Genomic DNA, 26,432 nt, shown 5'->3' on the forward strand with positions numbered 1-26,432 from the left:
CGTGAGCGCGTCTTAGACAGCTCTCAATCCCAAGATGTGATGAGTGAGGTGTTGCTTTGATCTCACCTTTCATAGAAATTGGTACGATTAGACGTAATCCCTTGAAAATGAGGTTGTCTTCAACTGTAAGCTCATCTCCGTATGTGAAGTATATGCGCGTGTCTTGGGGTAGCTGACGCTTATCTTGTGGCCAACCTGACAAGATGATGCCTTTCAACCTTTCCAGTGATTCATCTCTTTCAGTCGCAGACCGAATCTTTTCCAGGGTTTCTTTTCTCACAGGAAGGTAGTGCAAGACGATGTTTTCAAGTTCTTGTTCATTGCTTACGTTGGGAAGGAACGCATGCGACATTGTTGTGGTATTGACCGAAGGTGGAACTCAGACTCCAGCCGTCCCGAAGTAAAAAGCTGTTTATTTAGCATATACAACCAAATATATAATGAAGAACAGAAGCGCCCCCTGGGGAATAAAGAACTGAAATGAATAACGAAACTGAATATAACATACTCCCTCCCTTATTTTTAGTGGTTAGTTGTTAGTAAGTATTAGTAATGAAAATCCCAAAGCATGCACACTGTACTTATTTACACATATTTACAACCTATGTACACAATGACAGACCACGAACTAATTGGTCTGATAGTCTTTGAGCCAGGCCGGTGGCCGGCGCTCTCGGGTCGACCGCGTTGGACGTCGCACTGGCGCGGTCTCCTGAGGCACTACAGCCTGCCGTGCTACAGCCTCCTTCTCCCAGGACGCAGGCACTGTGTCCTGGCATACCGCAGCAGCAGTCAACGAGCCCGTCGCACTGGCGAAGGGCTCGTTGGCGGCTGCGCACTGGCATCGTCGCACTGGCGACGGGTTCACGGGCGGCTGCGGCGTGACAGGTGGGCCTGGTCCCCAGGGGACGTATTCTGAAACGTTCGCCGCGGCGAACTTTTCGCACTGGCCACGCCTCCGCCGTAGCGGCGCGCGCTGAATGGCTGTTTTGACAAAACCGGAAATTCAGGTGGCGCAAGTGAATTTCCAGTTTTGTCAAAGCAGCCATTCAGCGCGCGCCGCAACGGCGGAGGCGTGGCCAGTGCGAAAAGTTCGCCGCGGCGAACGTTTCAGAATACGTCCCCAGGTGCCCCTCTCCGGAACCCTGGAAAGCTTGGAGGCATTCCACGTACGGTCGTCTCCAAGTCGGAAAAAGGCTGGTCCCCTCCTCTTGATCACCTCAGTTGGTGATGAAAAGGCGCAGTCTCCCTTGAACCGAACGGAGGGTTTTTTGACACGGACAAAATCGCCTACGGCTATCTTCGTCTTCTTGGTGGCTCTCCTTTTGTCCGTGTAGTGCTTGCTGCTTTGCTGCTGACGCCGAACCCTTTGACGAAGTCACGCCAACTCCTTGGCTGGATCTTCCGCAAATGCTGGTGCCGAGAAACCCACGATATCCAGCCTGGTTCGGGGCATTCTACCATGCAGCAGAACTGCTGGGGCGACCCCGGTGGTGGCGTGCGGAGTACAGCGGTAAATGGCAAGGTATTCTGTGACAGCTTGCCGGAGTGGTCGTCTTTCGAGGAGTGAGATTTGAATGAAGTTTTCCAATGTGCGATTGAAACGTTCTATTTGCCCATTGGCTTGGGGATAGTATACAGAAGAATGTGAAAGACTGATGCCTCTGTGTTGCAGGAAAGTTATGAACTCACACGAAGTGAACTGAGGTCCATTGTCACAAACGATCTCTTCCGGATAGCCTTCACGAGCAAAAACACTTCTTAAAAAGTCTTTCACGGTGCTCGTGGACACTTCGCTGGAAAAATACACCTCTGGCCATTTAGAATGGCAGTCAAAAAGCTTTACAGCAAATCCGCTGTTGTGAGCTGCATGCTCCAAAGGACCAACAATGTCTAGGCCAAGCTTTTGCCACGGTCGCTCAGGCCATTCAACAGGTTGCAACGGTGCTGGTGATGTTTTGGCGGACTTATCCGCCTCCAGGCAGATATGGCAGTTTTTTACTGCCGTTTCCACTTGCTTATCCATTCGTGGCCACCAGAACCGCTCACGCAGTCGCGCCTTCGTGCGCGTGATACCCGGATGTGTCTCGTGCGCGGTGCCGATGATCTGAGCCGTGAGGGAGGACGGAACAACGAGGCGCTCTCCACGCAGAAGCAGGTCATCGACAACAGAAAGTTCTTCCCGAATGGCGTAGAATGGTTTCGCCTCTTCTGGTATGGACTTCTTTGGCGGCCAGGAATTCAGCACGAATGACTTGATGGTTTCCAGACAACTGTCGTCGAGGACGCCTGCCTGAACTTCTCCTTAGTCACGCAGGCTGGCTGAACAGCTTTGTTACGGGGTTGCATGCTTGACGGTGTGGAAATAGAACAGGATAGCGGGTCATCAACAGTCGGCTGCGGAGCAACGGACGTGTATAAGCACTTGAGAGCAGAACCCTCAATGCGAAGATCCAAGGCTGTAATGCTGTCAAGACCAATCAGAGAAGTGCCTCGGCGAACAACATAAAAACGTAGCAACGCTGTGCGGCCTTTAAATCGAACGTCTGCTTGGAAACAACCTAGCACTGGAATCGGCCGTTGAGAGTAGTCAAACAGAGTAACATGTGGAGCAGGCAGAAGCGGAACACTCTGAAAATATCGACTGAATTCTTGCTCCGACAGGATTGAAACAGATGACCCTGAATCAACAAGGAATGTCAAAGTGACATTCGCGACTTGCACTTGAATATGAATTCCGCTACGCGCGGAACGTTGCACAGTCAAAACTTCCTCAGCACTGCTGCATGACGAAACATCTTCATGAAATTCAAGTTCACGGACTCGGCCTTGCATTTGGGTTAGCTTGCGGTTGCATACCCTTTGAAAGTGGCCCTTGCGACCGCAAAACGAACAAGTCTTGCCTTGCGCTGGGCACTGCGGCGCTGACGCGATGTGGTTCCGCGAGCCGCATTGGAAACAATGTGGTGAGCCGCCCGCGCTCCTCGTTAAATTCTGCTCTAAGGTGACTGCCGGTTGTGAATTCCTTTTTTTCGAAGAATGCGACGATGGTTTTCGATGCTGCCGCAATGAAATTGCTTCGACCCAAGCAGAGAGCTCCTTTAGCTCTTCAGCCGCCAGCTCAAACTGAAGTGCAATTCGAACAGAATTCTCGAATGAAAGTATAGAACCCTCGAGCAGTAACCGCTCACGTACGTGAGTGGAAGCTACGGCGGCAACGAATTGGTCCCGCAGAGCATCATCTTGCGAGGCAAACGAACAATGTGACGCTAGCTCCCGTAGAGCGGCAACAAAGTCATGAACGGACTCGCCTGTGTGTTGGCTGCGGCGGTGAAAGCGATGACGCTCGATGATAACGTTGCGCGACGTCGAAAACTGGTTCCGTAATGCGGCGAGTGCAGAGTCGTATTCGTCAGGAGGGGCCACGACAGACTTGTCAACGGCGAGTGCTGCGGCACTTGGCGCAGCCGGTGCTGCGGCGCTGGTCCCTGCATGTAGCGTCTGATAAATACGCTGGCCTTCCGCCCCCAAACAATGCAAAAGAATAGCCTTGCGTTGCTCCGGCTTGAATGCGGCGGCTCCGGATGCCAGCAAGTACACGTTGAACATCTGCTCCCACTGCTCCCATGGCAATGACGGACGGCGCCGCGGGGCTGGGGGTACGTTCACGAAATTCTCGTCGCCAATGTGGTATTGACCGAAGGTGGAACTCGAACACCAGCCGTCCTGAAGTAAAATGCCGTTTGTTTAGCATATACAACCAAATATATAATGAAGAACAGAAGCGCCCCCTGGGGAATAAAGAACTGAAATGAATAACGAAACTGAATATAACAATCGTCTCAGCCAAAAGTAATTCTTTGCCTGGTCTGTGCTCAATGACAATGTTGTATCTTTGCGTCTGAAGAATCGTGCATTGTAGTCGTCTTGTAACTTGATCCTATTGTTTCTTCATGACCGCTTGCAGTGGCTTGTGATCGCTGATCTTTGTTTCTCTTCCAAGTGTGTACTGGTGGAACTTGTTTGATGCAAAGACGATAGCCAACATTTCCTTTTCATATTGTGCATAGCGGATTTCTGTCGGTGTAAGTGCTTTGATGGTGAACGAGACTGGCTGTCCGTCTTGAAGAGCCGATCCGAGTTGAAGATCGCTTGCATCACATTGAATTTCTAACTGCTTTCGTTAGTCGAAGTAGGCCAGAATTGGAGCTCTTGTCACAGTGTCTTTTGTCTTTTGAAATGCTTCTTGCGGTTTTCCCCAGTGCCATGGTGTATCCTTGACAGTGAGCTTTCTCAATGGCTCTAATACACGCGAAATTTTCTGCAAGAATCTGGAGAGATATTTGATCATTCCACAGAAGCGTTGCATTCCTTGGAAGTCGACTGGCTTTGGCATTTGTTCAATTGCCTTGACTTTATTTGGATCCACTTTTAGTCCTTTTGTCAGCACGTGTCCCAGAAAGACAGTTGATGAGGCTCTGAGCTGAGTTTTTTTTCTTTGTTGAGACGAATTACAATTTGTCGGCATCTCTGGAGTAGACTCTCTAATTTCTTGTCATGATCTTCGACAGCATCTTTTTCATTTTCGCCCACTCCACAGACAAGAATGTCGTCTGCAACGCAGAGAACTCCACTAAGTCCTTCAAGTGCCACTTGAAGTCTTTTCTGAAAAATTTCGCTGCTTACCGCAAGTCCAAATGGCAGGTGGAGCCATCAATAACGACCTTTTGGTGTTTGAAGTGTAGTCATAAAGCTTGACTCATTATCGACAGAGCATTGCCAGTAGCCTTCTCGCAAGTCTAGTTTAGCACATCCTCGAGGATGGGCATTGTGTGACGTTCTCGTTCAAGAGCCTCGTTCAGTGCTTGTGGGTCAATGAATATTCGCATTTCACCATTTTTCTTGGTTGCCACAACCAATCTGCTCACCTACTGCGTTGGCTCTGCTACACTTTTAATGATACCTCTTTTTTCCAGGCTTGCCAATGTTTGTTCTAATTGCAGTTTGATGCTGACAGGCACTCTGCTTTCGGAAGCGTATCTGGCTTGGTCACCAAGCGTACTTTTCCCGGGAGTGTTCCTAGAGTGTCCCCAAAAACATCTGGGTGTTTTTCCACTATGTGATGAGTGAAATTTTCTTCTGGAATTTCGTTGATTCCAGCCACAAGGTTATAGTCTATGGTTATCAGACCCATTCTCTCAGCTGTCGATCTTCCAATGAGAGGAGTGAAGTCATCTTTAACCACTATGAATTCCACAAAATGTCTGTCTGTTTACGGTTGTAACATCTAGTTGTGGCTTGCCTGAACAGTGAACTTTGTTTCCATTCCACGTTCGTAGTGTTGTCGTGCACGGTTGTATTTGCCGTTGCTTGACATGTATAGCCGGGATGACGTCAACAACTGCACCGCTGTCCACTTGAAACTTTACTTGTGTTCCGTTCACTCTCAGAAACGTGTGAACTGAGCTTAGTTTGTGGCTTTGAACGGCCAGTATGTTTTCATCCTCGCTATCTACTGCCAGGCCAGCAACTACCTTGCTGCTTTTACAAACTGCGGCGAAGTGATTTCGTTTTTTGCACTTGCTGCATGTTTGCTTCCAGGCTGGGCATGTTTCTCTTTTGCGCTCGTGGCTACCACCGCAATACCTGCATTTCGGTACGTTACCTTTTTGTGGTTTTTCCTTTCGTGCTTTTCGAGTTGGCATTGGTGCGATGGATGAATTTCTTCACTGCGTGCACTGTCTCGCTGCTTGATGGAGTACCCTCTTTAAATGCCTTCATTTGAATTTTCGTTGCTTCGTGTGCTCGACCCACCTTTTCAACCTTCTCTAGGGTCGGACCTTCTAACTTGAGAATGTCAGCACGGGCTTTTTCGTCATAGATACCACAGACAATCTGGTCACGGATATTTTTTCTTTCGTTTCCGAATCCACAATCGCGCGCTTTGAGCTTTAAATCTGTTACAAAGCTGTCGAACTGCTCTTCCTCCCGTTGCATGCGAGTTCGGAAGACGTATCGCGAATACAGCTCATTGTGCTTCGGTAAGAAATGCGCGTCAAGGAGGCTGATGACATATGCATAGTTAAATTTTGGGTTTGGTCTTTCCACAGGTGGTCCCCCGAAGACCAAAGTGTTGTAGATATCAAGCAGTGAAGAACCACCGACGGTCAAAAGAAGTGCTACTTGCCGGTCAGATGGTGCTCTCACTGTGTTAGTTGCTTTGAGGTAGAGCGTGAAGCTCTGCTTGAAGGCTTGCCATTGTTCTGCAGCGTTTCCTCTGGAGTCGAATTTCGCAGGTGCAGGAATCTTCTCCATTGCTGATGCGCTGACGTTAGAACTAGTTCACTTCTGACACCATGTTTCGTTACGTCTCGTATAGTGGACTATAGAACACTGGACTTTTGTTAACGGAGGTTGACTGGGTTTATTAAGCATGGAGTACACAGGAATGGGTGTGGTTACATGGAGGTACAGAGGGTAGTGTGTTTTGAGACGGGACTGTCGCTGACCAGCAGGAGAGGAGCGGGAGAGCGAGACGCAACTTGATATGTCTGCTCAGAGTTCATAGAGGAGGAGGGCTGTAGACGGTGGGAGTGGAGGTTTCAGAAGGGGCACGTGGCCAGCACGCGCAGGATGGTTGTGCCATTTTTTGAGCCTTTTTGTAACACTCGTTCTTAGTCTTTCCAAAGACTATGATGTCCTCGATATAGAACAACATGCCCTTGCAGCCTTTCAAGATTTTTTGCATCATTTGCTGAAACACGGCTGGTGCCGATGCGAGGCCAAAACACACTCTGCGGAACCTAAATAAGCCTTTGTGCGTAATAAACGTCGCTAATTCGTGACTGTCTTCGGCTAACTCCACTTGATGGTAGGCTGCAGCAAGATCCACTTTCGAGAACCATGCTGCTCCACTCAGCGCATGAAACAGTTCCTCCGTGTGTGGCAGAGGGAATCCATCAATGACTACTGCTTTGTTTGCTTCGCGCAAATCGATGCATAGACGAGTAGTTCCATCTTTTTTCTGCACAACCACTATAGGAGACACCCATTCCGGAGCACTGACCTTTTCTATAATGTCTGCATCCAATAATCTTGCAAGTTCAGCCGCTACTTTCTCTCGCAGCATCAGGGGCAAACGTCGAACCTTCGCTGCTACTGGTTTTACATCTTCGCGCCGCTTAACAGAATGTACAAAGTTTTTCGCTAATCCCAACTTATCAGTGAAAAGAAAGGAAGACTCGCATAATTCAGGAGGAAGCGACTGGGGGCTGTTAGATATGGCGCCGTTTCCTGAGGCTACTTCAAGTTCCCCAAACCACTTCGAATCGCAGCACAGCTAATTGAGGAATGCAGAAGCAGGAAAGCACATTCCAGAGGAGCGCACGAGCCAACAAGTTCACGTGTCAACAAGGTCGTACGCCGCTGGGATTAGAAGGGGTCCTCAGACAATAGAGCCCAATCGTCCCCCTTCGCCTTTGAAGAAGACATTTGCTACCGCTGCGCGGCCGTAGCACCGGGAGCAGGTCAGTCCTAGGACAATGGAGCATGAGCACCCCCCTCCCCTTCTCCTCCTTGGAAGAAGCGCATTGCCAGTCTGCGAGGCAAGATCGCAGGGGGATCAAGTAGTGATCAAGAGAGGAGGACCAAGCGCCGACTCTCTTCGCCGGGTATGACACCATCGCACGGGTGCCTACCATTGGCTGAAAATGGCGTCATCTGAGCGGACTCTCCCATTGGCCAAACATGACGCGACTTCCAGTCCTCGAAGGGTTTAAAAGAAGGATTCCAGAGAGACCAGAGCATTCCCTGATTCACCTCTCTCGAACTTCTTGCCGCGGGCCGCAGCGTCCGAGTTGCTGCCGGCCGGTAATGACAGTACGACTGTTCATTGACTCTCACCTCCCTGTATATAATGTAAAATAAATACTCCCAAGTTTGGGTTTTCATCCCAGAGTCCGTCCACCAACCCCTGCATCTGGTTGGCAGCGCTACAAATCAACCTTCGTCGAGAGAGATACTAAGGAAACGGGAAGAGCGAAGAAGAGAGAGCCTTCGTCGAAAGAGGTCCGAAGAAACTGGGAGTAGCGAAGAAGGAGCGAGCCTTCGACCCAGGGAGTACGGAGGAACCGGGAACAGCGGACGAATGAACCGGATGGCAGGGTGCTGCAACCGTAAGTGAGCGCGTGGTTTTTTTCCTTTTGATTCACCAGACTCAAATGTTGTGTTCATTTTGATAGTTCTGGGAATCGGGAGTTTGATGCACTGTGTATTTGCACAAATTAATTAAGGAAAACAGTTCTAACCACCTGTCGGGGCAGCTGCCATGGATCTAAGAAGGTTGACGAGGTTAGACTTGTTGTTGGTGTGCGACGATTTGGGAGTTGAGGCGGACGAACGGATGAAAACGCCAGCTATCATAAAGGCGATTAACGATAGTGCCAATGATGGCAAAAGCATTGAGCTTGCTTGGGAGGCGATACAGGAGCCACGGGAGCGGGAGCGTCGTGAACGTTTGCGAGAGCGTCGTGAACTTAGGAGTGAGCGTAAGCGTGAAGAACGTGAGAATGAACGGAAGCATGAGCTTCAAGAACTTACTCTTAGGTGTGAGCGTCACGAACGTGAGAATGAACGCGAACGTGAGTATCAAGAACGTAAGCTTGAGCGTTAGCAAAAGTATGAGAGAGAGAAGGCAGCACTGATCAAAGAGATACAGCATTGTGATCAGTTATTGGCACAGAGACAACGGCTGTCTGAGAATTCTGTAGGTAGTACAGAGCGAAAGAATGAGGAAGCATCTAGCAGATTTTCGCCAGAAGCCGACGAGAAGAGTAGTGCCTGTGAGATTGGCTGCCGATTCATAAGTGAAGGGGAAAGGCTAGCCGCTAACGATGCCTTGGTGGCAACAGAGGCCGTTAAAGGCCGCAAGGAGAGCAACGAGGTGCTGTGCCAACAGATGACTGTAGAGACAGCTAGGCCAGCTGCGAACAAATTGGCACAGTCACCGCGTGTGTGCGTCGCTGGTAATGTTAGCGAGGTTGCTAGCGAAGAAAAGGGTACTGTTGATGCGACAGACGCGAGCACCCATGTAGAGTCAGATCTGCGTGCCGAAGTGAAGTGCGAGCTGAGCGATGCAGTTGAGAGTAGTTCTCGGGATGGCGAGCTCCGTAGTTCACGAGAGAACAACTGCATTGTTCAGGGATCGGTGCGGCTCTCCGCCAGTCTAGACAGCCTAGGTAGGGATGATTCAGTTATTAATCATTCGGACTGTGCGCGTGAGACAGCGATCGATACCGACGGGCTGTGTGCCGATGCACAGCGTGAGCTGGGCAATGCAGTAGAGGGCAGTTCGCAAGAGTGCGAGTTGCCTAACTCGAGTAAAGCCTGCTGCATTGTGCCAGAGTCGGTTGAGCTGTCCGCCAGTCGAGGCAGAGAGAGTGTTGATGTAAATGTAAATCACTCAGACTGTGCGGGTAAGAAACCGATCCGGGCCGACGAAATGTGTACCGGCCAGCACGAAGCACGAGGCGACATGAAAGCGAGTGCAAAGAGAAAGCGCCGTAAAAAGAAGCGCGGTAAAGACCGAAAGTCCGTAACTAATGTAGCGCCGCCAAAGATGGCGAGAAACCCAAAAGGGCAGGGCGCGAGGAAGAAGGTGCGGTCGTCACGGACGATGTTGACGCATCGAAAACGTTCAAGCCACCGGTCCAAGGGGGACCGCGAAGCATGTTCTGCACGGATGCGGACAAAGGGCACGAGGCAGTTAAACTCCTCTTCGTTCCGTAGTTCTTTTCACAGCTCAGCGTGCAGTTCGAAGAAACGCAAGGTGGCAGGACGAGACCAGGTGGGGAGTAGCGACGCGGTCAGTCGAGTTTGTGAGGAAAGCGGAGCGCCAAGACGCACATTGGCAGGAGACCGTAACGTCTTGCGGGAGCTGATAGTTAATCAGCCCTTTTGTTGTCTCTCGGCAGCCAGAGTAGCTTTGAAACCGCGCCCACCTCGAGTCCGGCTGAAAGTATGAGTCAGTCGAAAACGTTTGGAAAGGGAGGCCAAAAGCCCTTCCGTAGAAATGAAGTGTGTTGTTTTTTATTTTGAGCATCGGAAAGTTTTCGCGATTTGAGACTAGGATTTCTTTCAATATGTAAACGTATGAGCTTTGTTTATGATTTGTTTGAGAAGCTCGAGATTTGAAAGATGCGTTTTAAGTAAACCTGTAGTCTCGCGAGATGCTCATTAATAAGTAGATAGGTTTTTGTGTGTGTGTGTGTGTGAGTAACCTGAAGGTCAAGGTTATCGTCGAAAGGCCTATGGTAAAGCGCGTGTGTTATTTAACTTTCTTTCTTTTTAGGTGTTGAATTTTCTAAGGTTAAGCGCGTAGATTTTCAGTGAGTGCATGATTTGCACTGAGAAGCGTTCTTAGTTCCATTAGCGCATGTCCTGTGTGGACGGAAGGAAGCAGATTTACGACTGGGTTGCTCGTGTGTGTTGAGGGCAGCCGTATTCTGACTTCTCTGATAAGCATGCGTCGAACGAGTTATTAAAAGACGCATTATTTTAAGGGTTCTGCGGAGTGTGTAAGTCCCGCAAGTTTAATTGTTCGTTTATGTCACGTGTCCTGTAGGACTTTCAGGGAAGAAACGTGAGTAAGCGTAAATGAAAAGTTTGCCTACAACGCAAGTACGCGTTCTGGATAGTGACCACAAGGCTAGCACGCTTGTGATTACGCACTTGTGAGCTTGACCAGATTGTTCAGTGGCACCAATATGTGCGATAAGTACGCCACTACGATAGATTGGAAAGATGCTGTTCGTGTAGTTAGGCCACTTAAGTAATGTTCGGCTGTTTTCATTTGTTGTTTGCATCGTCAACGACCCTTTTGTTTTGCAACAACAATAGTACTCTGGTCTCGTCAGCATTCGAGGAGAAATGGATAGCTGTTTGGAAGGGTGGTTGGAACTGCTTTGTCAAAATTGGGGAAATAAAAAAAAGATCAGGGTTCATTTTGACTCAGTAATAGCCTGGCGAGTCAGGGGTGAAGAGCCTGCGCTTGCATGTGGTGCAGCGCTGTGTTGTTTTGTTTGTTTGACGTCTGTCCTCCAGGGCCAAGGATACCGAAGTTCGTCATTCGAGGCTCGACCCCAGTACCCTACAGCTTCTATCAGCGTTCCTCATGGCCAGCGAATTGAGTTCACCGGCCATTCAGAACAACCGGGGCGAGGACGAGCTGTTAGATATGGCGCCGTTTCCTGAGGCTACTTCAAGTTCCCCAAACCACTTCGAATCACAGCACAGCTAATTGAGGAATGCAGAAGCAGGAAAGCACATTCCCGAGGAGCGCACGAGCCAACAAGGTCGTACGCTGCCGGGATTAGAAGGGGTCCTCGGACAATAGAGCCCAATCGTCCCCCCTTCGCCTTTGAAGAAGACATTTGCTACCGCTGCGCGGCCGTAGCACCGGGAGCAGGTGGGTTCTAGGACAATGGAGCATGAGCACCCCCCTCCCCTTCTCCTCCTTGGAAGAAGCGCATTGCCAGTCTGCGAGGCAAGATCGCAGGGGGATCAAGTGATCAAGAGAGGAGGACCAAGCGCCGATTCTCTTCGCCGGGTATGACACCATCGCACGGGCGCCTGCCATTGGCTGAAAATGGCGTCATCTGAGCGGACTCTCCCATTGGCCAAACATGACGCGACTTCCAGTCCTCGAAGGGTTTAAAAGAAGGATTCCAGTGAGACCAGAGCATTCCCTGATTCACCTCTCTCGAACTTCTTGCCGCGGGCCGCAGCGTCCGAGTTGCTGCCGGCCCGTAATGACAGTACGACTGGTACTTGATGTCTCACCTCTCTGTATATAATGTAAAATAAATACTCCCAAGTTTGGTTTTCATCCCGAAGTCCGTCCTCCAACCCCTACAGGGCTGACCGGGACTTGTAGTCGCTCCAGTGTAGAACCGATGATGTGCAACTGTAGCTGGTGGACCCCATCCATTCCTAGTAATGCCATGCTTTGGGGAACAATGTAAAAGTGAAGGTAAGCAGAGTTGTTCCCGAGTACAACTCTGGCTGTGAACCATCCCAAGACTGGAATTTTCTTCTGTAAAAAGTCCCGCAGCGTCACTGAAGCAGCAGTCAAAGGGAACCTGTTGGCGAACTTGGCTTGATAAACATGGTCTGGCAAAATAGACACCGACGACCCAGTATCTACCAGCAACTGAAGTGGCTCGTTCTCAATAACGATGTCAAAGACTAAAGTCCTTCGTTCCACTTGTTTGACCGCCAGCACAGTGAGCACGTTCTCCTCGCTAACGCCGTCGTTTCGGACCGTCCGCACGTCTCGCTCCGCCGACCTGCTACAGACCGCTCGGAAATGTCCCATCCTGTGGCACTGGGGGGAATGTTTCCCCCATGCTTTGCATTCCTGTGAATTAGCTAGGTGTCTTGCAGAGCCGCACCGGTAACACCTACGCACCGGCGTCATTGCCGTGTCGCTGTCTGGGCTTCTGCCTTGAGATACGTGCTGCACTATGTCCGTTTGTGACGACCCTTGGTCATAGACCGCAGCACCCTCCGCTGCCTGCTGGTACGTGTGCAGCATTTCCACTGCCGCTGCAAGTGTAAGTTGTGACCCCTTCACGAGCAATTTCTGTCGCAACTCAGTGCTCCGTATTCCGTCAAGAACCCTGTCTCGTAGAGCCGCTTCCAAGAATTGCCCGAAGTCGCACGTCTTTGCTAACTGTCGGAGAGCACTGACATACTCTCGTATCGGCTCATTCGGCAGTTGCCGACGTAACGTGAATCGACGTTGCTCGACCAGTACGTTGACGGTGCTTGAGAACTGCCGCTCCAATAGGCCCAACGCCTCTGTATAACTATCCCCTTCACTTGCCTCCGTCCTGTCTTTTCCTGCTGGTTTGCTTGCCTCCGGCCTGGCTTTTGTCGTGTCTGACGTTCGTGCCGGCTTTGGACCCAATGTGCAAAAAACACGGCGTCTCTCGACCCCAAGACATTGTAGCAGAATGGCCTTTTTCCCTAGTGGCGGTGGCACCTCCATCCCCGTCGCTTCAAGGAAATTTGTGAAAGCATTGCACCACTGCTCCCATGGAATTGTCGCATCTCCAGGAGTCTCCAGGAAAGGCGGTAATGGCGGTAGTCGGTACGCTGCCATCTCGTAGGTGACGCCCCTTGGAACAGCACGAAGCCAGGTAAGGGAAAGCAGTTTGTCGCTAGCTTCGCCGACTGCGCCAGATTGTAGCGCCGAATGATAAGACAAGACTATGCATTGACGGGGAACCATGGAACTGACTTTATTCTGATGGCAATCGCTTATATATAGCCGATTTAATTGACAGCGCCCCCTATACACAACAGTAATGTTTAACATCAACTCGCCACTCTTGTGTTAAACCAAATGAAGAAATGAAACATTCAGCATCAACATCACCGCTAATTATCGCCAATCAAAGCAAACAGCACAGAAAGCTTCACTTACATCGATTCCCACAGTGTGTGGGATTGACATAATCTTTCTTAAAGGGACACTAAAGTGAAAAATGATTTCTTCTGCATCAGTAAATTACCATTGTACAACACCAAAAACACCACTCTTACAACGATAAGACGTTTGGTAAGCCAGAAAAAGCGCAAGAACGAAATACGGGTGGCGACGCCTACTTATGGTCCCGCATCTGGGGGCTGTGACGTCTTGGATTTTGATGGCATCTTCTAGGGCCTACTAATTATATATATAGCGGTACAGATTGACTACATTGTGTTCTAAAGGAACCAAATATGAAACATGACAAGTATCGGGAACCTTTATTCAACCAACGCGGCCTAAATGTGAAAACGTACTTTAGAATCCCTGACGTAACGCTAAAGTACCGACGCTGGGGTTTCGGCGCGAAATTCGAATACTACTACTTGGACCTCCATTTTCTCATCTAATAATCAAACTATTGTTTTGAAATGACTGCCTGCAGGGTTCTCAAACAACGCTTCATTAGTCTAAACTGATTTCTTGCTTCGCTTTAGTGTCCCTTTAAGGAATTTATAAAGGCTCAGCAAGAATTAATTCTTCAGCAAGGTTAATCAAAGCTTGGCTGCACAAAAAAATACCGATGCGCCACCCATGTCATGGCATACCATGCACAGTCTCGATTATTTGTTTTGCTTTCAATGAAGGTCCTGGACCTCTAAAGCCTAGAAAATAAATTCGCAAGCACGGTCCTGGACCTCTAACTTTTAGCCTAGAAAATGCACTGCCAAGCAAGGTTCTGGACCTCTAAAGCCTAGAAAATACAATGGTAAGCAAGGTCCTGGTCATCTAAATGCTAGAAAATACACTGGCAATCAAAGTCCTGGACTTCTAAAGCCTAAAAAATACACTGGCAAGTAAGGTCCTGGGCCTCTGAAGCCTAGCAAATACACTGGCAAGCCTTAAAGCACCCTGAAAATTTAATTAGTAGCTTTTCTACAGCCAGTTTGTTTTGTTTTTACTGTGTCGTGACACTGCGACACAGTATATGGTCACGTGGGAGCAGGACATTGCATTGTGAGGTTTTGACTTAAAACCTTGCAATGATAGCAAAAGATGGGACACAGTGAGTGGCAAACGAACACGCAGAGCGCTGACCTGCAACTGAATTTACTGACACCAGGTGACCCGTTTCTTTTTTTTTTTTTAGTCAACAAACAATAGTGCAAACCACTGTGCAAGGGTACAATACTAGCTAATGCTGTTTTTTCTTGGCTGGTATTGCTGTAACACAGCTTGGCTGGTGTCATATGCTAACCTTCTTGAATATGCCGCAACTAGTTTAGCTGTTGTAAAATCTTTCACAGGAATAAACTTCGCAATATCAAAAACGAATATACTGTGCTGGACACTAATTTAGCAATACATGCTCACTTAATTACCATGTTTTTGCCAGTACAGGCACTCTTTGCATAGATTATTCAACCACAAACAGCACAGAGTGGCGGTCTGACTTGCATGTTGAACACAAGTTAACTTTCACATTGGCAGAGTGCACATATCTGAGAAAATTCCACAGCTACCATAATTGTTTAAAAGTAGAAAAATAATGGTTACAGAAAGTGTCTGGAAAGGAGACCACTTCTCAAGTATTATCCACTGCACACCAGCAAGAAATTAAGCCAAATTTAAACTCCTGCATCTGACAGAAAAAGAATGGCTGGCAGAGTAAGTTGCCGACAGTTGGTCCCCAATGGTCCTGTGTGCCCAGTGGCATCCACATTTCGATGGGGGCCAAATGCAAACATGCTCGTGCACTTAGGTGCAAGAACTCTCAAGATTTATCTAGAGCCCACCATTTTGGCATGGTGCTTTTGGCACATACAATCAGTTAATAATAGGAAAACGGAGGCCTCAGGAGAGATTAACCCAACGTGTTCCCGGCTACACCTCTTGCTAGACATATTGTTTACTTGAGCACACTTCCCCTGGCAGCAAAAGTTAGTTGGAGCTACTGTGCCGGCAGAATACCCACTCCCAACAATTAATGGGCAACCTCTTGGCAACCTGCAGGTGCAGCAATGCCAGTTTAGCACAAATGGTCGGGAGTATGACGGGGACTGCGATTATCATGCTTTCCTAGGAATCCAGGAAACTACCCTCCTGCATTTCACTTTGGTAGGGCTTGGCTGCCACAGGTTGTTGGAGATGACTGTCTGCCCAGAGAAATGAAAAAAACATGGTGTTGAACCATGTTCAACACTGTCATGGCCTGTGCTGACCACCATGTCATCTCGAACATGCTCATTGCTGCCTTTCACATTATGCTTGTTGCCTCTTGAGGCACTACTTCACCGAGACCTGATCTTGTCTGCAAGTCGGCAAAGGGCAACGTAGTACAATGAGGTTACTAAGCAATCTTAAAGCTAAGCAAACTGCGAGGTGCATTATGTGGAAAGTACTTAACGCACCTCGTTTTGCTCAGTGAATTGCATCAGCGTGGATCGCATGCAGAGCACAACGTAAGCCACTGTGACGTGTGAGTGCCCAATTCAACGAATCTCTTGGCATTCACAGCTACACGCAAGTTTGGCCAGGCCACATTACATTCTGTCAACGTGAGAATGTGGCTAGCTATGCGGGTCTTTCAGGACTAGTGATAGCGCCGTTTTTATGTGGACCAGTTGAGTCAAAAGTCACAGTGAGAACTATCAGCCCACAAGGCAAGGGGCCGCAATCCGATCGCGGCATAAAAGAGGCTGCCACGTTGGCGTCCTCTTGGAAACGCTTTTTCGGCAAGCGGCGTTTCCAAGCACAAGTCGCCGATAAACGCATCGCAGCCACGACGTATCATCCACGCCACACGGCAACCGAGGCCTGCCGCCAGCCTTGAATTCGCGGAGAAACCGAGCTTCGACCTCGGACTGCTGTCCTCACCTGATCCGCGACGTCTTCGGCGGCGTTCATGACTTGCTGCGCTGCTGGAACATGCGCCATCCTATCTGCACACAGGCGAAGCGCAAAGAGAGCCGCCAACGCAGCATAAGCGATGTCCAAAACAGGCCGGTTATGACGTATTTATGGACTTGCTTCCGGCGCGTTTACCCTGCACGAGCATCGCCTTCGAGATACAATTTCGTTACTTCAAAGAAGTACTCACTGGGCGCTTGGTTTTGACACCACCTGTTGGATGTGCAACAAACGTGAGAGAAACCAAGTTGCACTTGCTAATTAGAAAGCTTCACTTTTTTTTTGCAGCAAATGGTTATTTGCATAGAGTTTCTCACTATAACACCTAGAGGGAAATCTGGCGCCACTGTCTAGGGGAGTTTCTTAATTATAAGATTCGGCCCCTGCGTTCCGTCGACCGGGTGAACACAGACAGTTCCTTTTGAGTAGCCCAAATATAACCACATAGCCAACTCGCCCAAGTCGATGCCAAACATTTTTTTCTGTAGACCAATTTGGCTATATATAGCCAAACCTGGCAACACTGCGATCCCGGACGCGAAAAACCGAAAAACAAAGAACGGATGCGACAGACGTGCCGCTTTCTCTGTACGTGACGTTTGGGTGAATGTTACGCCTGCGTCAGGCCTGCATTTCGTCGCGCGGGTGAACGCGGACTTCCTTTTCGTAGTCTAGTTGATTCTCTAGTACAGAGCGCTGTGACTGTGCGGTGTGCCGTTCCAACCACAATTAGTTCTAGCCGTCCTACCACAATTATGCATAAGACTGCCAGCTTCTGTCGACTACCGTCCTTGCTGTGCCGGTGTGCGCCAGCTGTTTCATCGTGGACCGCCACGCCGGTGTTGTCAGCGCTGTCTGACAAGTTTGTTCGTTTGGGTAATAATTTGGAATGACATTGTCAGGAAAAAAAGCAAAGGAAGAGTAGTTGAAAAACCTACTACGTAGCGTAATGCGGCCAATACTGGCATCGCATGGCACTTTCTATTGCGAGCGAGCCCGATCTGGGTCGAATTTCTCAGTCGCAATTGGCTCCCTTCCTCAGCCTGCGCAAAGGACCCAATCGCGATGGAGAAATTCAATCCCGATTGGGCTCGATTGCGATCGAAAGTGCACCGTGTGACACCGATGTTATTTTCGAGGTCAAATAGCGCTGCGGTAGGTCACCGGTTTCAAGTAAAGGTTACGGTGTTCCACACGTCCCAGCTTGCGGTCTAGCCACTTCAACAAGAAAAAGGTCTGTAAATATAAGTGCATCGATATAACGCCCGCTAATTATCGTCGGCGAGAGGCGTTTGCAAATGTAGCGATATGCTTGTTCGTGTTTAGAAATGCGAGTTAAAAACGTGACAGAGCACGGAGACCCGCGTGCAGCCTTATTGAGTTCGTGTGGTGCATAGCCGTGTGCGTGTGCTCCTTTCGTTCATGTTTTCCTACAGTGCTGCACTAATTGCGATATGCTTCACAAGTAAAGCCGGCGCTTTGCATCAGTTCTGCATTGTTCCCGTCCTTGCAGTTGCCTTGTTCGTAACACCGCATTTAATGTAAACTTTCCTACGCAATGCGGACGAACTTCGCCGTCTTTTCATCGTGAGCTGCTATTCTGACGCTAGCATCAGCCTGCTTGAGTGCGCCCTCCGAAAAAGTGTAAATAACATTCTCACATTCACTGTAAATAAATATGAAACAAGAAACTGATACATTGCTTATCATCAGAACGAGCCCTTTAACTTAGCAAGCGAAAATAAACCTAGGAGTAATTTATTTTATTATTAGCAGCAGCCTCTTTATGTCCACTGCAGGACGAAGGGCTCTTCCAGCAATAACCAATTACAGTGAACTCTCACTTGAGTTAACTTCAAGGGACCTAAGGAAATAGTTTGCTTAACTGAAAGTTCACTAAACTAAATATTCACTAGAATATGGAACAGCATAGGGCACAGGAGTCATAGAGTCAAAAGTGTGAAATGCAATCTATGGAGTTAGATAAATCAGTACATACGAAGTGCATAACAATTACATTGCTGCATATCTCATAAAAAAAATAAATACTAATTTTCATTTGCGCTGATACGCTTAAGGTACAAGAAGTAACAAAGCTGTCCAGAGAGTCCATGTTTTTGTGCACTTCCTCTGGCACAGCTTCTTGCTGAGACATGAAGTCTCGCAACTTTCCAAGGCATGCTAAGCCACGGCTAGAGTTTAAGGATTTCAATCTGCCATTGCATCTTCCTCATCACACTCTTCTTCTTTGGGACAAACACTGGAAACGATTTCCAGATCTGATAGTTCAGCACAGGTAACGAGCTCACTGTCACACAGGCACATAGTCCTCAAACAAAGTGTTGCTGGCAACATCCAGCTGGTGACACATCTGTGCACATACAGGGGTCAGTCACCTCATTGCACTGTTCCTCTTGCACGGTTTCCCTGCACAGGGAGGAAAGGCAGGATTTATGCCAGGAGTTTCTAATTGTAGCCAGTGTTACTGCTACGCCACTGGAGGGGTGATTTGGGGGCAGCGAGCATCAGCTGCACGAGCACTGCAAAGTGCAAAACTTTGTTGAATTGATCTGAAAAATGAGCCCGAGTCGACTGATCAAGTTCGTTCAGCTGAAATATTTGCTATTCAGAAATTTGTTTAATTGAAAGATTTTTCCGTAGAATACATAGGAGAACCACCGGGTGTTTTCTAAAAGTTTGTTATTCTGAAATACTCATTAAACCAACGTTCATACTACTAAGAGATTACTGTACTCCTGTCTTGTGCCAGCCGACCTCATCTTATGCCTGCAAATTTTCAAATTTTATTACACCACCCGGTTTTCTGCCATTCCTGACCTCCCTTCCCTTGGCACACCTTCTGTAACTCGAACAGATTGCTAGTTACCTGCCCTATGAATCACATGTACTGTCCACCTCCATTTTTTCCACTTTATGTCAGCTAGAATATTGCCTGCTCCCATTTGCTCTCTAATTCACACCACTGTTTTCCTATATTTTAAATGTTATATCATTTTTTCCTATCACTCGTTGCACAGTCCTTAACTTCGTCACAAGTGCCTTTTATTGTGTCTGCTATGTATATGTACAGTTCAAAATGTGTTTTCATGGAGCAAATTGTTAAAACAGTGTTGCTGGCAGCTGGCAGAGGCTTTTCAAAGAAGCTTTGCTGGCAGTTCAGCCTCATTGGCTAGCTTTGGTCATCTGCAAGGTAAGTAAGAATTTGTGCAAGTACAAAGCGTAAACAGTGTGTCATTAGGTAGTACCTTTCAGCAGCACCTCAAGGACACCCAAGGAGCAAAGGGGACACCAAAGTTAGAACTCAAACTGTTCCGTAGGTTGAGGGCTCACCAAGGCCTCTGCATGCTGGTGGTACACAAGATCTTTTTATGCATATTTGGCCGCACCAACCCACGGACCACACTGACTCCAACTTTGATCCGCCCCTTGGGTGCCCTGGAGATCCTACGCCACCTGCTTAATTATAATCTTGGGTGCTCTCCTGAGGCCTCTGCTTGCCAGTATTGTCTGACTCGGCCAGCATTTGTAACGTGACCATGGCTAGCTAGTGATGATGAACTGCCAGCGAAATTTATTCCCAGCGACTGTGCCAGCTCCTACCAAAATATCCACTCCAGAAATGTTAGGGTGTTCATGGAGAGCTTTGAGAACACAAGAATTTTTTAACTACTAGTCGGAATGTTGGAGTTGCTCTCTGCCATCATAGCCTGTGGATTTTTTTCCGACTTGAAGCATCGTTATAACTACACAGGCTCCAGTCACCCCAGTGGCCTACAAACACAGTCATGCAGGGGTCACCGTGGCCTGAACCGCTACGCCATTGGGGCAGGTGCCCTGTTCTCCGGTTACTTGCTCTGGAGGCAGCGTGCAATGTGGCTGCCCATTGTTTCTGCCTCCACTGTTCCGCCACCATCCACCCGGTTCAACTTTATCGCTGATGCTGTTGAGAAGACAGCACCTGCTGTGGTCTACATCGAGATACTGGGCAGGCAAGAAATCCACACAATTGCATCTGTGACTGGGTAAAAGAAAAGAAAGGCAAGGGTTGGGGGAACAGGCTATTCAGTTCCTAGTCATTATTGAGAACCATGGTGGGAGCTATAATTATCTGATTTAATGATAACGATGGCTCCCACATTCATCAATATGGGCATATGTAGCTGTCTAGACTGTGAAACTCCCCGAGTGTTGCTTGGGAGAAGGGGATTTGAAGATTTCTGGGAAGAGCATTTGCTACAGTGGGCCCACAGAAATGGCTGCCCGTATGAATTTTGAGTCGGCAGCCATTGATGAGAGAGTTGGCTATTATGATCAAGGTTAGGCCATCTGTGTCTGCTGAAAATACAATACTAAGCTTTATTTTTAAACTTGTATGCATCCAAAGATATGCACTACTGTAATTGATGCAAGATACCATGCCACGCTCAACAATCAATCTCGTGTGATTTGTGCTTCTGTCTGCTTGAACCTTTCCATTCTTATGTTGTTTGCTGTTCAGGCCCATGATTTTAATGTCCATTTAGAAAGTGCTTGAAATTGGGCTAGTTAGTGAAGTTCCATTTTATTGTGCTAGTGTAGGGAAACTTGGATAAGGACAAACACAGATCTTCACAATAGTGTTTGCCTGAGCTCGGTTGCACGTAGCACGATTCGTTTACAGCAGAACGTACTGATACAGAGGCACAATACTAAAAAGGTGATGTGCAAACTATCAATTGGCATTAATTTGAAAATGCAAGGTTGAAGAAAATATTTTGAAACAAAACTTGCCGCAGGTGGGGAACGATCCCACAACCTTCGCATTTCACGTGCAATGCTCTACCAATTGAGCTACCGCAGCGCTGTTTCCCCATCCACTTTCTTGGGTATTTATGTTTCTTATTAGAACCCTGGGAGTGTTAGCCAGCGCCACCACTCACAGGCCTTGGCGGCGGACGTGGAGCATCCTTTCTGCCGCAGGCGTCACGAGAACGTGACTTTTGGGTGAAGGAAACCGGTCAATAAACCCACACATGCTACCTGAAGGCATCATTGTTGCCGGATTCGAGACCCTCGTTATGTAACAAATGAGAGAAAGGCAGTTAACCGAGAGGCCCGATTTTTATTAGTCATATCATAAGAAGCCAACAAACACTGACACCAAGAACAACATAGGGGAAATTACATGTGCTTAATAAATGAAATAAACAGACAGACAGACAACTTTAATTAAATGAAATAAAGAAATGATAAATTAGTGGAAATGAAAGCGGATGAAAAAACAACTTGCCGCAGGTGGGCAACGATCCCACAACCTTTGCATTTCGCATGTGATGCTCTACCAATTGAGCTACCGTGGCCCCGTTTCCCCATCCACTTTCTTGGGTATTTACGTTTCTTAGTAGAACCCTGGGGGTGTTAGCCAGTGCCAGCACTCACAGGCCTTAAGAGGAAGCTTTAGCTCGAGTGCTCCTATCTAAATACATGTAAAAGGAGAATTCGTTTTTCTCGGCAACCACAGCACCAAATTTGACGAGGTTTGTTGCATTTAAAAGACAAACTTAAAATCTAGTGACTGTTGGTTTCGAATTTTTGAGTTAGGTCGTCAATTTTTTATTAAAAATTGGCAAAAATCGAAAACTTTCAAAAAACGAAGCTATCAAGTTTACAACTCTGTAACTCAACCACTAAAAATGACAATACAATTCTGTGAATTGCATGTAATAGTACATCTAAAGCGGACAAAATCGATATGTTACACATGAACATAAAAAAGTTTAGTCATAGGGAAATACAACTTTTGCAAAACCGTTGTAACCAACGTAACAAATTCACGTAAGATGTAAAATGACATATTGAATTTGTCCGCTTTGAATGATCTAATGGATGCCGTTTACAGAACCGCGATATCAGTTCTTGATGCAGAGCTATGAATTTGTAAACTTCGTGCATCTATTTTTTTCAAACGATCAAATATTTGAAAATCGTTTTAAGGCAATTCAAGCCCTAAATCGAAATTCCGCTTCCAACAGTCACTAGAATTTAACTTTCTCTTTCAAATGCAACAAATTTCATCAAAATCGATCCAGGGGTTATCTCATAGAAACGTTTTTGTGTTTTACATGTATTTGAATAGGCCGCGTCGGAGTTGGGCCCGAGCTAAAGCTTCCTCTTAACAGCGGACGTGGAGCATCCTTTCTGCCGCAGGCGTCACGAGAACATGACCTTTTTGGGTGAAGGCAACCGGTCAATAAACCCACACATGCTACCTCAAGGCATCATTGTTGCCGGATTCGAGACCCTCGTTATGTAACAAATGAGAGAAAGGCAGTTAACCGAGAGGCCCGATTTTTATTAGTCATATCATAAGAAGCCAACAAGCACTGACACCAAGAACAACATAGGGGAAATTACATGTGCTTAATAAATGAAATAAACAGACAGACAGACAAAGAACTTTAATTAAATGAAATAAAGAAATGATAAATTAGTGGAAATGAAAGCGGATGAAAAAACAACTTGCCGCAGGTGGGCAACGATCCCACAACCTTTGCATTTCGCATGCAATGCTCTACCAGTTGAGCTACCGTGGCCCCGTTTCCCCATTCTTGGGTATTTACGTTTCTTAGTAGAACCCCGGGGGTGTTAGCCAGCGCCGCCACTCACAGACCTTGGCGGCGGACGTCGAACATCCTTTCTGCCGCAGGCGTCATGAGAACGCAACCTTTTTGGGTGAAGGCAACCGGTCAATAAACCCACACATGCTACCTGAAGGCATCAATGTTGCCGGATTCGAGACCCTCGTTATGTAACAAATGAGAGAAAGGCGGTTAACCGAGGGGCCCGATTTTTATTAGTCATGTCATAAGAAGCCAACAAACACTGACACCAAAACAACATAGGGAAAAGTACTTGTGCTTAATAAATAAAATATAGAAATGATAAATAATGGAAATGAAAGCGGATGAAAAAACAACTTGCCGCAGGTGGGCAACGATCCCACAACCTTCACGTTTCGCATGCGATGCTCTACCAATTGAGCTACTGCGGCACCGTTTCCCCATCCACTTTCTTGGGTATTTATGTTTCTTAGTAGAACCCTGCGGGTGTTAGCCAGCGCCACCACTCGCAGACCTTGGCAGCGGGCATGCAGTCAAGAAGTCGTGTTCCCACAAAGTAGAGGACAGCTTGGGTGCACAAGTGCTCCGACTGAAAGGTGGTGATGTATGCCATGTTACTTGGAATAGCAGACAAATGTGTCAGCGCTCCTTTTATCTGCTTGACAAGGCAAAAAGTGGGTTTTCTGAGTAGCAGTCGAAGACAAAGTCACATGGTTCGTGTTTGAGGCGGAAAAAATGCGCCCGCTCGTCGACTTCACCCGTTAGCCTCTGCACAAGCTGTCGAATTACCTTCACCGCATTATCTCCCCTTTGGTCGGCAAAAGTTGAACGCATGTGCAGAACTCGTACGACTTCATTAAAAAAGTTTGTGACACGGTTCTCGATGACGACAAAATCCTGGTGTCCTTCGATGTCAAATCACTTTTCTCAAGCATACCAACAGAGCTCGCCATGAAGGTTTGCACAGATGCGCTCGAATCACACCCAACTCTACTGGAAAGAACCCCAGTCGACGTTCCAGACCTCAGCAGACTTCTGCAGTTCTGTCTGGAGAATACTTATCCCAGTGGAACATCTTTAAGCAGGTCCATAGAAAGGCAATGGGGGGGCTTTGATTTCAGTCACCACAGCGAACATGACTATGGAGTCACTAGAGTCTCGTGCCCTCTCCAGCTTTAAACCACCTCCAAGAATATTCCTTGATACGTAGATGATTGCTTCTCCATGATTAAAAAAACATCTTTGAGCGCATTTCTTTTGCATCTCAATAGCATAGAACCGGCCATGCAATTCACGACAGAGGAAAAATCCGATGGCCGTCAACCTTGTTTAGGTACCCTAGTAAAATGCAATGGTAATAGGATGTCATTCAGCGTATTTAGAAAGGACATGTCCACCAGCATGTACCTCAACTTCAGTTCTGTATACCTGACCTGTCACAAGAAGTCGGTGGTTACCTCACTTGTACGCCATGCAGAAAAACTCTGCTCAACCCCGGAAGACCATGTGGCTGACATAGCTACCACGAGCCGTGATCTATTGTCTTCAGGCTACCCTAGTTCGTTCATCAAAACTGTTGAAAATCGCTTAGCTCACCCAGTGTCACAACAGCCCTAGCGACAAGAGAAAAGAAAAGGATTCTGATACCTTACATCCCCGGCGTAAGTGAAAGCTTGTCCCGAATCTTTCGGTCGTACGCATTTGATGTCGCACATGTCCCTATGCACACACTCAGAAACACAATGGTGACGGTAAAAGACAAGCTCGCAAAAGAAAAGTTCCGTGGTGTCGTGTACAGGATTCCTTGTGCTGGTTGTGAACATGCGTACATCAGTGAAACGGGCGATTTCAAAAAAAGATTGAGACAGCACAACTGTGATGTCAACAGCAAGCACATGGCAACAAATGCACTGGCAGATCACGTAGTGTCCACGGACCATGACATCGACTGGGATAGCGTGAAGATAATTGAGAAAGAAAAGAACAAGACGGCAAGGCTTTGTTGGGAATCCCTTCATCTCCAGATGATGTCACACAAGCTAAATCGCAAATCAGGCAACCTGCCCCCGACATACACTTTGTTTTATGTCACACCGCAAAGCATATATACAGTCGCCGACCGTTTATTCGGACCTCACGGGGACTGCGGAAATGTCCGAATAAACAGGTGTCCGAAAAAGCAGATTATGAAAAAAAAAAAAATGAAATCCTTTATTTCCACGCACTTATTCGGGCTCGGCAGTAGGCTTGAAGAAATCGTGAGTGCGCCGTTGCACGCTGTTCCGTTTACACGCAATCAGATAAGCCTGAATCTCGGAGAGGGTCGTACGGTCACTATAGGCGGTTGAAAGCACAGTCACTGCTTGTACACGCTCTGCATACGACGGCAGCGTAGCACATGGTGCGTCAACTTCCGACTCGGTCATCGTCCGGCGGTGCAGCAGAAACCTGACGAATGATCTCGCCGTCGTCGAGTTCTGCGCATGTCAGTACAGCAGTGTCAGCACCTGTGAAACTGTCAATGAGACGGTGTCCAGAATCGCAATGCAACCACTGCGCAAGTCTCGGCAGAACATTTTTCGCGTCGGTAGGGAGCACATCGGAAGGCGACAAATCTTAGGCCTCCGGGCACCCGCTTGCCGGCATTCCGCAGCGCAGTCTGCGCGGGCACTTTCGCCGCCATTAGACACTTGACGAGATGTTTCCGTATGCCGCGTTGGATCACCGAAACCTCGACACAGCACACAAAGCAAACACTACCGTGCCGACACCAGTCACACAAACGAAAAAACGCGGCATGCTCGCAGCGTCGTGCGCGAAGAAACAAATCAGCTGCTGGATTGTCTTGACATGGCTTACTAAGCTGAAACCGGAACTGCTGCAGAGCCACTCTATCGAACCAGGCAGAAACGATGATGATGAGCGGGGATTTCCAGTAGCGCGAGGCTTATAGCGCGTTAAAAAGACAAGGACGAAGGTGAGACGTGACACACACAGGCGCTAACTTGCAACAATCTTTATTTCGAGCAAGGGACCCATACATATATACAACTTTTTCGCGTACATCATACATGCGCTGTTTACAAAATACCTTTACACACTATTGCGCAGGTACGATAACTCTTTGTGGGAAAGGGCAATGGATGGTTTGGACACACAGTTATCGCCAAGCCTATCAATCAATTCCGCTTCTATAATTTCGCGAGTTAACCTACCTCGGGCTTTTCCCACAATGGAGCAGTCTTTGTATGCTGGAGCACACGTCGAATGGTCGCCATCATCCACCCCGGCAACAGTGTAGCTGCAATGCCTGCAGTGGGCGTCAAGAAACCCGCCCCGCTTTTCTGCTACATTGTACCGGTGTTCCTTTA

General features: G+C 47.9%; 2 protein-coding genes and 1 non-coding gene across 5 annotated transcripts in view; 1 reads left to right on the top strand and 2 right to left on the bottom strand.

The window, feature by feature from the left end:
* The window catches only part of Surf4 (Surfeit locus protein 4), a 202,090-nt gene extending 185,527 nt beyond the window's left edge, over window positions 1-16,563 (bottom strand). The window contains exon 1 of the mRNA XM_065430372.1: window positions 16,409-16,563. Coding sequence (XP_065286444.1) covers window positions 16,409-16,468 — 60 coding nt within the window. The 5' untranslated portion in view covers window positions 16,469-16,563. The remainder of the gene's footprint in view (window positions 1-16,408) is intronic.
* A 299-nt stretch (window positions 16,564-16,862) lies between these two features.
* LOC135900791 (serine protease HTRA2, mitochondrial-like) overlaps window positions 16,863-26,432 on the top strand; it is a 74,230-nt gene continuing 64,660 nt past the window's right edge. Inside the window, exons 1-2 of one of the 3 annotated variants that reach the window (XM_070529937.1) lie at window positions 16,863-17,029; window positions 20,214-20,451. In XM_070529937.1, coding sequence (XP_070386038.1) covers window positions 17,005-17,029; window positions 20,214-20,451 — 263 coding nt within the window. In that variant the 5' untranslated portion in view covers window positions 16,863-17,004. Of the gene's footprint in view, window positions 17,318-20,213; window positions 20,452-26,432 lie in introns of all 3 variants that reach the window. The other 2 variants (XM_070529938.1, XM_070529936.1) reach the window with 2 other exon arrangements.
* TRNAS-UGA (transfer RNA serine (anticodon UGA)) lies at window positions 21,230-21,302 on the bottom strand. The gene has a single exon. It is a non-coding gene; the product is annotated as a tRNA-Ser (tRNA).

The sequence above is a fragment of the Dermacentor albipictus genome, unplaced genomic scaffold, assembly GCF_038994185.2.
Source record: "Dermacentor albipictus isolate Rhodes 1998 colony unplaced genomic scaffold, USDA_Dalb.pri_finalv2 scaffold_36, whole genome shotgun sequence".
NCBI classification, from domain to species: Eukaryota; Metazoa; Arthropoda; class Arachnida; order Ixodida; family Ixodidae; genus Dermacentor; species Dermacentor albipictus.